Source organism: Protomyctophum bolini, assembly GCF_963924005.1.
Source record: "Protomyctophum bolini genome assembly, chromosome: 6".
Taxonomy (NCBI): domain Eukaryota; kingdom Metazoa; phylum Chordata; class Actinopteri; order Myctophiformes; family Myctophidae; genus Protomyctophum; species Protomyctophum bolini.
Genome location: NC_137867.1, coordinates 9,935,280 through 9,947,779, shown reverse-complemented (window position 1 = coordinate 9,947,779; position 12,500 = coordinate 9,935,280). Strand labels below are relative to the sequence as shown.

The 12,500-nt window shown below is 46.3% G+C and overlaps 1 protein-coding gene across 1 annotated transcript in view; it reads left to right on the top strand.

Moving 5' to 3' along the window:
- adgrv1 (adhesion G protein-coupled receptor V1) overlaps positions 1-12,500 on the top strand; it is a 306,098-nt gene that overhangs the window by 280,924 nt on the left and 12,674 nt on the right. Inside the window, 1 exon segment of the mRNA XM_080765672.1 lies at positions 11,681-11,869. Coding sequence (XP_080621798.1) covers positions 11,681-11,869 — 189 coding nt within the window.

The window sequence follows — 12,500 nt, the reverse complement described above, 5'->3', positions numbered from 1 at the left end:
CTTTTCATATCAAGGTCCATTTGGGCAATTTTGAGCCACGGACCACCATTTGATGACATTTAGCATCTCTCAAGATGTTATTTAATAAAAAGTATCTCTGCTTTCTGTTCCCCAGACAGCATTTTTGGTGAAAACAAGCTTTATTCAACTGCCAATAACTAAATAATGGTACATCGTGGTGACACGTTTTTTTTTCCCCGATGACAGTAGAGACTCTCTTCTTTTGAGATATGTGTTCACTGTACACTGTCATAGAACAAAACATTCTGTGGGTCTTAGTAAAAAAAAGAAAAAACCTGGCATGGGCTGCAATAGGCTATGCAGGAAACAGTTAATGATAAAACCTCAAAAAAGACGATTACTGCGTCAAAAAGTAATAAAGAAACTATACCATAACAAGAAATGACATGTCATATACAGTATATCAGCTCGCAGCAACCTAAACACCTTGAAAAGTACTGTCAACTACACTGTTTCAGAGACACGGCAGATGGCCAGTCTTTACAATAGAGAGATATACAGTAGCCGACCACAGTATCACATCAACATGCTTTAGATGTCATATGCGGCGTAGTTGTTTGGATGCCATATTGTGAGAGGACATAAGATGCCATTGGCGAGCCTTTTTACCAAGGCCAGCCAATGAGGAAAGGTAATGGCTATAGTTGCAGGGTCTGAACACTTTTTATCAGCTCTGGCGAGCTGATAAAAACTGGCCAAACATTGGCCAAATTGTCAAATAATTTGAGAAAGTCGCGTCACTAACGCTAACCCTAACCCTATTTTCTTTAGACTATGTGGAACCGAGTCAAACTAAATCCAATGCCCCGACTCCTCCAATTCCATGTGCTTGTCAGAGTTGGGCAGTACCTAGGGGGGGGGGGGGGTCGAGCGCGGCCTGAAATCGGTTGAGAACCATCGCTTTCATCCGCGGTACTATAAATGAGATGCCAAAGTGACGATCTGCCACTGTGAAGCTCAAGGCATGTTATTCTCATTCTTCTTATTTTGTTCCTCGTCTTAATTTCATGATGCTTGTTATGCCCGACCGCCTCAGTGCCTCTGGTGACTGTTGTTCTATGTCAGGACTGACACCGTCTGCCTGCGAAGCGTGCCCACGCGGAAGCCGTGGTAATCCTCGGTGACATGTGGCGTCCACGTGTCAAAGACGACAGTCGCGCACTAAAACAGACCTTGCTCCTTTTGGAGGAACGGTGACTTCATGAGGAGTTGTCGCACATTGCATCTGCCCGTCAGCTCGAACAGAGACACACACACACACACACACACACACACACACACACACACACACCTCTCTATGACATCATGTAGTCACCGTCCTCAACTGACTCATTAAAGGAGGACTCAACCTAACTTCATATAATTGGTCCTCACTAATGTTCAATGTTCAATGTGCAATATTTTTTTAATAATACTCAGTTGTGTCTCATATAGGAGGGCTGTGGGCAGGTCAGAAACCCGTCTTCCAGTTAGGCAGATATTCTTTTAAACAAGATAAAAAGAAAACCAAAGAAAACAACGATGGCTACCATTATAGCATGGTGTCTTTTCAGGAATAGAAAGCCTGCCGTTTCTATTAGCTTGGATTCCCCATCGATGATGTCACTGGTGGACGGGTTTCTGAAGCGTCCACACCCCACAGCCATCCTACCGAGTTGAAACAATTGCTGCTATTTCATCATGAACATTAGTGAGGACCAATTATTCAAAGTGCTCCTTTAAGACCGGGAAAGCATCTGTGTCATTTATAGATTTGAGCTACATTTGAACCACTTTAGCCATTACGTAATACTTTGGCTATTCAAAGATATAGCAGATATGCAAGCTCATAGATCTTGCTATGTTTTAAACAACACGTGTTGAACCCAATGAGAAGTGTCTGAATGAAGGACTATTTGTTGTCTGCCTGTGAACTCCAAGCTCTTCTCTCCCCCGAGCCAGTCGCCCTCTAGACCTCTACCCAAACACAGATACGCACGCACGCACGCAGACTCACACACACAGCTAAATCTGCTCTCTCTGTGTCTCTGCTGCAAATATGCACTACAGTCCCATGGGAGAGAGACATAGAACGTGAAAGGGCTTTATATGCAGCCTGAGAGAGCCTCCATCTATTGGATCCAAATTGGCCTTGGCTTCAAGACTGCCCTCACAGAGCTGCAGGTTTCAAACTCAAGGTGGTATGACACCAAGTCCATTACAGGAAGAAATGATGATTTCCCATCCTGACTTGTGAAACAAATGTGTTTATAGCAAGCTTCTTAGATCTGGCAGCGTCGGGTTAATCCTGACTCCTATCACAGCCAATCTGACCTGTTATTGACCCATGAGTCCATTTCTATACTCTCATCACAGTGGCTTTAACTCTTTGAGAGTGAATTGACCAATAAGTATATCAGTTGTGTCTTTTTGAGGGGTGCTAGCCCCTTCTAGAGCCAGCTTTCTGTGTCTGTGTGTACCACCAGTGTTGTTTTTGGCAGCAGATTTCTATTTTAGTTTTTGTCATAGTCTCTTGAGTATAGTTTTCACTTAGTTTTAGTCACATTTTGGTCTAGTTTTAGTCGACTAAATGTCATGCAATTTTAGTCGACTAAATCTACAGGTGATTTAGTCGACTAAAATGTGTTTTGGCGGGCCTTGATGCCGTCGTAATGGCAGATTTTATACTTGCTGAAAATAGCCGATCTACAAGCGCTCAACGCGTCGCAGCGCGACGCGTTGAGCGCTTGTAGATCGGCTATTTTCAGCATGTGTAACCATGTGTAAAATGACTTATACTGGATCTCTTGTCCCTTTATATTATAACATTTAACCTCGTTTTTATTTCATGACGAAATTGTCGATATATTTAGTCTTAGTTTTAGTCGTCATAGCTTAGTTTCCATTTAGTTTTCGTCAGTGAAAAAAGGTAGTCCACGGACATTTTTCGTCCCCCCCCTCCTCCTCTCCTCTCCTCTCTCTCAACAGTGCAGCACTAATACTATCTCTCTCTCTCTGTTTCTGGCACAACAGCGCCCCTACTGGTACTCATAGTCATACTGGTGCTCATGGCCACATAGGTAGGTGGGTATAGGTGAACAACACATAGGTATAGGTGAACACGGACATTGCTGTTCCTTGGGCCACTCAAAGATCTTTTGCTGTGTACTATACTATACAATATCCGAAGGACAGGAAAAGGTATTTTAAATTAAGTCAAGCATGACGGACTTTGGAACGACCCTAACCCTTACTGGGAAATGGGGGGGAGAAGTCAGACATTAAAGGCTGCCTGAAAGGATAACACAAAAAAGTCCCGGGGGCTTGTTTCCATTGTGGTCCTAAATCTATTCTGTTAATGATGATAATGCACACTGCATGTTCTAATTCCACAGCTTTTTCATTGACTTATCGTATATATTGGATTTCGTCCCGTGTGTCCCGGTCGGTTTGTCACTATGGCGTCTCCATATAACCTTCCTGGGTGTTTTATGTCCGTTTGGCAGAGCCAGGTCTTCCCAGGTGCTCACGTCGTTGCCATGAGGTTTTTCCATGAGGAGAATTTTCCACGTTTGCCTTTTAGTGTTGTTGTGGATAATGTGTTTGTGTTCGCATTATGGAACACCTCTGAAAAAGCTGATTACCCAGGATCATTAAACGAGTGCAGATGTCCGACCTGCGTGCGTGCGTGCGAGTGTCAGCCGGTTGTGGGTGTGTCTGTTCCTTACTTTGTCCAATCCCTGTTGTGCATTCCCACGACACATGCACTAAAACAGTGGCTCTCAAAACGTTTTCATGCCGTTGGACCCAGGGGTCATCGATATGTCCGTAAACCATGAGGTGCACACAGGCTATATCTTCATTTCCATGTCTCCCCTCATGCTTTCTCTCCCCTACTCGCCCTTTCTTTCTCTCTCGATCATCTCTTTCTCTATTTTACACCTCTTCACACGACGGCATTTTTTTTATTTGATTTGATTTATTTAGAAAAGCAATCATAATACAACATTATAATCAGTGATTCCAGGATTACACAGAAAAGTCCAAAGACTTATTTCCACTGAGGTCCTCTCACACTGAACGGAACAATACTTTAAAAAACCTCACAAGTACATAACGGTACATATACATTACATACACGACAACACAACAAGTATACGTCCCTTGGCAGGTTTGCCAACTGTCCCTTGAACTAAAGGGACCGTCCCTTGTTTGGACAACGAACAGATCCGTTCCTCATTGAACTGATTCCTGGAAATACGGGAAATACGGCCCCCACCGGGGCCAGTAGTTGGCAACCCTATGGTGTCACGCGTCGAACATATAATCTGGCACACGGTCTTCAGCACTTGAAAAAGATCTCAACCTCTCTCTCCCTCTCTCTCTCTCCCTCTCTCTCTCTCTCTCTCTGGAATCATTAACTGCACCGATCCTCATTATCTTCTCCTGTGTCTGCCTCTCCGTCGTGCCCTTAAACCTTAGCTCGCTGTGTCGTCACACAGACACACAGACACACAGGCAGGGCTCCCTGGGAAGGAGCAACGCCACTGCAGGCACCGCGCAATTCAATCTCTCCCCGTGTTTCCCTGAGTGGCAGAGCAGACCTTTGTGTCTGTGTTGCTATAAATAAGCCACGACGTCCCTTTTGTCTTTTCATAACAGAGAAGAACCCTGACGTGAGCACGTGTGGCACTTCTTTAGGAACACGCGCACGCACGCACACGCGCACGCACGCACGCGCGCGCACACACACACACACACACACACACACACACACACACAGGTTTGTATTACTAAACTTGTGACGACATCAACATTGAAAATTGCCCGAAAGTAGCCAAACGCATTATAATAATCAAGATCTACAAACACTTTTTTTCGGTGTCTGACATTGCCGCACAACTAAGGGTAGAAATCGGCCCAAACCTGTAACCTCTAAATTCCTAACTCCAATGTATTGTATGCCTAACTTACTCCCCAATGTCCTCAGAAGTATAGTAATACGAGCAAGCGTGCACGCCCGTGCACATGCCCACGCACGCACGGACGCACGCACGGACGCACGGACGCACGCACACTGCAAACAATGGATGTGCATGGGCAGGTGTTGCCCACATCCGCATTGCGTATCAGTGTCTACCTAAACACCAAACAGCGTACCTCAATGGTAATTAAAATTACGTAACATACAGTATGTCAATGGGTTGCCTGCCTATACTTCAGTGTAACATATTTTTGATAGAGGTTTCCAGTAACTATAGGACGATATAGAGACCAAGTGTCACGGGGCAACCCGTGCCATATATACAAACACACATGAAACTGTTTTCTGTAACATGCCAGGACTATTGTTTTAAACCTTATTGAAATTGTAATCACTGAAGTTGTCTCTCCTGCACTGCTGGTGGCATTTCCCCTGATGAGGAAGGGGGCGGGGCCAAGTGCTATGCAGGAGTTGTTTCTTCATATAATAAGCTTTGAGTAATTGTCATTGAGTTTTCATTCTGATTTATACACTTGTTTAATTGTAACACAAATTATTGAGAATGTTTAGGTTACTTTTTATCCAAGGTGTTATAGTTATGGAGGTATTTATATTAGTGAAGTATTTGAGAAGAAATGTTGCTAATTGAGTCTGTGCCCAGTGGTAGGATCCACTCCTATTTAAAGGAGGCTGCAGGGACAGGCTATAGTTAGTTAGAAGTGGGCAATGACACAGGTAACATCCCTGAGGGAGAGCTACAGGGCCTTGTGTGATCAGTGACACAGGTAACAACCCTCGAGGGAGAGCTACAGGGCCTTGTGTGATCAGTGACACAGGTAACATCCCAGAGGGAGAGCTACAGGGCCTTGTGTGATCAGTGACACAGGTAACATCCCTGAGGGAGAGCTACAGGGCCTTGTGTGATCAGTGACACAGGTAACATCCCAGAGGGAGAGCTACAGGGCCTTGTGTGATCAGTGACACAGGTAACATCCCTGAGGGAGAGCTACAGGGCCTTGTGTGATCAGTGACACAGGTAACAACCCTCGAGGGAGAGCTACAGGGCCTTGTGTGATCAGTGACAAAGGTAACATCCCAGAGGGAGAGCTACAGGGCCTTGTGTGATCAGTGACACAGGTAACGTCCCTGAGGGAGAGCTACAGGGCCTTGTGTGATCAGTGACACAGGTAACGTCCCTGAGGGAGAGCTACAGGGCCTTGTGTGATCAGTGACACAGGTAACATCCCAGAGGGAGAGCTACAGGGCCTTGTGTGATCAGTGACACAGGTAACGTCCCTGAGGGAGAGCTACAGGGCCTTGTGTTATCAGTGACACAGGTAACAACCCTCGAGGGAGAGCTACAGGGCCTTGTGTGATCAGTGACACAGGTAACGTCCCTGAGGGAGAGCTACAGGGCCTTGTGTGATCAGTGACACAGGTAACATCCCAGAGGGAGAGCTACAGGGCCTTGTGTGATCAGTGACACAGGTAACGTCCCTGAGGGAGAGCTACAGGGCCTTGTGTGATCAGTGACACAGGTAACATCCCTGAGGGAGAGCTACAGGGCCTTGTGTGATCAGTGACACAGGTAACGTCCCTGAGGGAGAGCTACAGGGCCTTGTGTGATCACGGTACAGCCTGAAGAGAGCTCTTATCCGGTTGGGTTTTGTTCAGTAGTGTTTATTTATTTTTTGACAGTTTTCAGTATTTTTATTGCTAGTTTCCTGTTTTCGCACTGTTGAATCTGTCCTGGACTTTGGTGGAGGAGTTCTGGGGGGAATAGAGACCCTTAAACTGCAATTCTGACTGTTCTTGGAGCCTTCGCCGTTCGGGGCAACTTCACACCAAGACGTATCATCATGGATACAAAAGCAAAAGTCAGTCTTGATCCAAGGCTAAATGTCAACGTATAGCTCATTTTGACGCGAGTGTGGAATCGCCTTTGCGTTTGAGTAAAGCCACACTGCGATTGTCTAGTCGGTGCACTTGTGGCAAGGACGCGCTGTGATTGGCCAGTAGCCACTTTGAGTGGCAGTGGCATGATGTACAATTCTGTGCGTATCGGGTTGCAACTCGAACTATAGGCCGAGTTCGGCCAAGCGAACTTCGCAACGTTCGACACGGCAACTCACGTGGTGTCGGGCTCGGTGGTGTCTGTCCTGGCTCAAGTTCACTTGAGACGGCGTCCCTCCATCACTGTCTAAAACTATACTCTTTCCCCTATAGAGCGCCGCAGTCCCTCCCCCTTTCAGAAAAAGACAATGATTTGTCACGATCCGAGTTGGCTTTGTCCGCGGCGTAACCGTCTTTAAACAATTGAAATAAGAAGTGCCGATGGGAGAATGCATTGGGTTTTCATTTCCTGGGCCACTCGTTTTTCTGAAAGGGGGAGGGACTGCGGCGCTCTATTGCTAGTATAGGAGGGGGGTTCCGCACTCGCCATTTTGACCTTCCCCGAGTCTATAACTCAAGTCATTCTTCTCCAAAAGAAAAAATAAAATGGAACATTACATTACATTATGCTGCGGAACAATTTCCCCTTGATTTGCTTGATTTCATTTATTCTCTTTAATGTGGTTTTGCGAGCTGAAGGGAAAACAGGATGCAGTTGTGTTAAATTAGTCTGATACTCAATTTGCATTCAATTTCATTTCACCCATTTCCTGTTTTCAGCTTTCTATGTGGGGCTGTACTTCACCTGTTGACTCACAGATGCAACCTTCTCTAATTAATCTCTCAAATCTCTCTCTCTCTCTCAAACTCTCTTCTTCTTCTTCTCCTTCTTACACACGCACGCACGCACACAGATTGATTGATTACTTTATTCGTTAGAAATCAACAATTCAGTTAAAACATATGTGAATGACACCTCCTTTTGATGGGAATGTAAATGTACCTCCTCTTGTGGTCTCCTGATAGCTCTCTCTCTCTCTCTCTCTCTCTCTCTCTCTCCCTCCCCCATCTGTACTTACATAAGTGTTCCCTACACTTATGTACGCCTGTATGACAGTAAAGCCAGTCCCTCAGCAGGCCTGCGATAATGATCTGTGCTAATTACTCTCCATGCTGTCATGAAGACACGAGCCCATCCAATCACAGCCACAGCACACACCTGTATACTGTGTGCCTTTCATGTGCTGTATGGGCAGAACACACACACACAAAATGCAGTACACACGATCTTGGCTGTACTTTGGTTAGGGTTCGTCTTAGCGGGACTTTAGTCCCCTCGGCCATTGTGGCGTTAAACAAATTGCCCCGTCGATAGGTTGCTGTTCTGTGTACAGTGGGGGGGACCTCATGTTTATGTATCGTCGTGTAATGTTGTTTTGTGCTTCATGGTTATACGTGTTGTTTTTTTGTTGTTGCTTTTGGAACAGACTGAAGACGAATATCCTTCGAGACGATAAAGATTATTATTATTTATTATTATTATCAGATGAATTGAAGTTTTCTGAAAACCTTGTGTGCGTGCGTGCGTGCGTGCGTGCGTGTGTGCGTGCGTGCCACTTGGTGGTCAACAAACGCTACAACGCTATTTCCGTGCTCAGACGGACAGACCCAGCAACTGAGGCAAATAGTACTTAATTTGTCAATGAGTCGAGCGTGGCATATCGTTTATTCGTGTCGCTCCTGATCTGTATTAACCTTTTGCTTGTAGAGACAAATTAACTATAACGAAATCACTAATAATTAGTAACCACCGGTGTAGCGATAACTCTTTTGGATCCATTGGAGCGCACAGGCTCTTCCTGAGAAGTAATAACGGGGTGGAAAAACTGTTACTTTGCAGGATTCAAATTCAAAAGTAAAAAAAGGTAGCAGAAGCTATAGTGACGAAAAAAAATAATAAAATGAGTATAGGCTACATAAAAGTGGAGATAGGAGGTTTCTGCCCGACAGCGACGATAGGAGTTTTCCAGCCGACAGTGACATTATGGTGCTGTCACTCATACAGTCTGCTTTTGTAGTAAATTATACCCTGCACTTTTACACATGTCACAGGCTGTAAAACCAGCTGCTAATGAGGTGTGTGTGTGTGTGTGTGTGTGTGTGTGTGTGTGTGTGTGTGTGTGTGTGTGTGTGTGTGTGTGTGTGTGTGTGTGTGTGTGTGTGCGTGTGCGTGTGCGTGTGCGTGTGTGTGTGTGTGCGTGTGTGCGTGCGTGGCTTTCCCCCACGTTTAAATGCTGGATGTTCCGTATTTACAGTACACCTATAAACACAACAGTACACCTTATCGTTGAAAGACACATGGCGCTCTCAGAGACACGCGCACACACACACACACACACACACACACACACACACACAGGCAATATACTCTCACGGGTCGTAACGTTTGAGTGTGAGATCCATGAGCTCTGTTTATTTCTTTTCTTTTCTTACGTGAACTGAAGAACACGTGTAGCGACGATTACTGGCGGCACTTTGCCCACGCGCTTATCAGCTCCATACTGTACGACCCAGTCAGGGTTCAACCGTCCACCCAGACCCCTGCATGTTTGGGGTTTTTTTTTTACCCGCGATTTTGCAACCCATCTTTTCACCCGGTGTCAATTATCTCATTTAATCCTGAGTGCTACACTTCTTCTGCCAAGCTAGAGGGGGGGGGGGGGGGGGGGCGCAGCAGACTGTCCTCATGCCTCCTTCTATGCATGAGGAGTCCAAGCTGCTTCTTTTACACCTGACAGGGGAGAGTTTCCCCGACCGGACGCAGCGCGAGGAAGGAACACGTTATCCCAAACCAGTTCCTTTTCCCCCTCCATCAGGTGCTGGCCATGGGGGAGGTATAGTTTAGAGACCAGGATTACTGCATGTTTTTGTGAGGGCACCTATACCCTATAGGGGACACGGGGGAGAACATGCAAACTCCACACAGAAAGGCCCTCTCACCAAACCCGCCAGCGGGAATCGAACCCAGGACCTTATAGCTGTGAGGAGAGCCCTGCATGGAGCTCTGGTTGCGCACACACACACACACACACACACACACACAGCTAACGGCGGTGGCGGACCACTGCGGTATTTGACACAGAGCTACTGCTGTGTAATTCACAGCACGCTGCTATTGCATGCGAGGATTCCAGTGAGGATGACGAGGAGGAAGAGCAAATAACAAGGTGTCAGTGATGTCATGACCTCGTCTGAGGATGATGTCATCAGGACATTCCACACATCCCCCCGCCCCCCCCAAAAAAAAAAAGAATAGTGAAAAAATATATATATTGTGGACACAATCCTGCAATTAGGCTTCAACCAGAGTTGATCTATATTAGACTGAACATGTCCTAGGGGTGCACTGCAGGGACTGGTATACCTTGAACAAACCCTGTGTAAACTATCCCAAGTATGTGGGGCAGAGAACTTTAAAAGCACTCTTTCCCAGCCTGGTCCGTGGAGACACTTGCACGGGATCTCAAGCATTAGACAGTCTCGTGCGCGCGTGCGTGCGTGATATATAAAAAAAAGGGTAGGTACCCTCACAAAAACATGCAGTAATCCTGGTCTCTAAACTGCCTCTCCCTGGCCAGCCGGGGCGCCTGATGGAGGGGAAAGGAACTGGTTGGAATAACGTGTTCCTTCCACGCGCTACGTCCAACAAGGGAAACTCCCCCCTGTCAGGTGTAAAGGAGCAACTTGGACACTCAGGCATGAAGGGAGCATGAGTTAAGTCCGTTGCTCTCCCCAGGTTGGCGGAGGGTGTGTAGAGCCCAGGATCACAGTAGATGATTGGCACAGGGGTGAAAAATGGGTTACAAAATCGTGGGATAAAAAAAATAAAAAATAAAAAATAAAAAAAAATAAACACCCAGTGTCACCCAATTGTCTACTGTAATCCTGGGCGCTATATACACTCCCTTTGCCAACACTGGGAGAGCAACGGACTGACCTCATGCTTCCAAGCCGCTTCGTAATTCCCCGGTTGGACGATGGGGATGCACGATTAATGGGAATCGGCCATAAACACGACATATCGGTATCTCGGAGCGGTCTCAAAATAATACTGATTATTTATTCGGTTTTCACCAGCAAAAAAAAAAAAAATCATAATATTTTTTTAACAATTCTACTACAATTTACTTTGCGTACTCATCTCATGCAGTATAGTCATTCACTTGGAAAAGAGTATATAGGCTATTTATTTATTGATTGATTGATTAAATACTTGATGGGGCCTATATATAGGCTTGTTTCCTTTTTTTTTTTTTATTATTATTCTTTATTTACCCAGGGAAGTAGCTGAGCACAGGTGCTCATTTTCAGCAACGCCCTGCACATAGAAACACACACACACACACACACACACACACACACACACACACACACACACACACACACACACACACACACACGCACGCGTGCGCGCGCGCACACACATTAAAACCTGGGAGCTGACCAGTACAACCAACAATCTTATACCGTTGGCCACTAAAGCAGCTCCCAGGGGGAGCAGTTATTGGGGGTTCAGTGCCTTGCTCAAGGGCACTTCAGCGGTGTTGGGTGGAGAGTGATGACCAATCACTTCCCCACCCAGATTTTTCCTGCCCTTCCGGGGAATCGAACCGGGGGAACCTTTCGGCAACAAGGTGCCCCTCCTCCTCCGACCCTTGGGACACCGCTGCTCGGCAGATACTATGCTAATGCTAATAATGCTAATGCTAATAATCCTAATCGTGGTATGAACTCTCTCCCCAGGGCCTGTACGTGTTTGCGGTGTACTTCGTCATGCACAACCAGATCTGCTGGCCGGCCAAGGCCAGCTACACCGTGGAGATGAGCAGCCACGACGGGGCTGACTCCGCCTACCCGGGGGCGGGGCCTACCACCGTGGGAGGAGGGGACATCAGCAAGTCCACGCAGAACCTCATCAGCGCCATGGAGGAGGTACACAGGAGGACACACGCACACACACACACACACACACACACACACGTTTGTGTTACTATACTTGTGAGGACATCAAGACGTTATATATAGGACGGCATTGGAAATGGCTGGAATTATCCCCCCGAAACAGATATGCAAGCTCACACGTCGTGCTGTGAGTGACAAGTTGTGAGTTTGTGTAGGTCATGTATTTATCGCCGCGCGACGTCGTCGCAAAAAAACCTAAAGCAACCCTCTGAATGGGTCATCCTAACCATATGACGTCAATCCGTTCATAATTGTAAACCTGTATCGAAAATGTTTTTACTGTAAAACAATTATTTTATATCAAGGTTAGTCGGTATGAGCAGCCACTCGCTATGAGAAGGTCGCCGGTCCGCCGCCCAGCCCTGGTCTGTGTGTTTGAAGTGTTTGAAGTGTCCATGAGCAAGACGCCCATCGACTCGGGAAAGGGAAGACTGGAAGTCTTACCCCCGCGACCCCGGTTCCGGATAAGCGGTTATACAGATGGACGGATTGACAAACGTGTTTTGGCATATGAGGTTTCCACACGGCAGAGACTAGATCAAACTCGGCGGTCCTTGACATGAAAAAAAGGGACGAGAATAATTATATCGTCTAATTCATT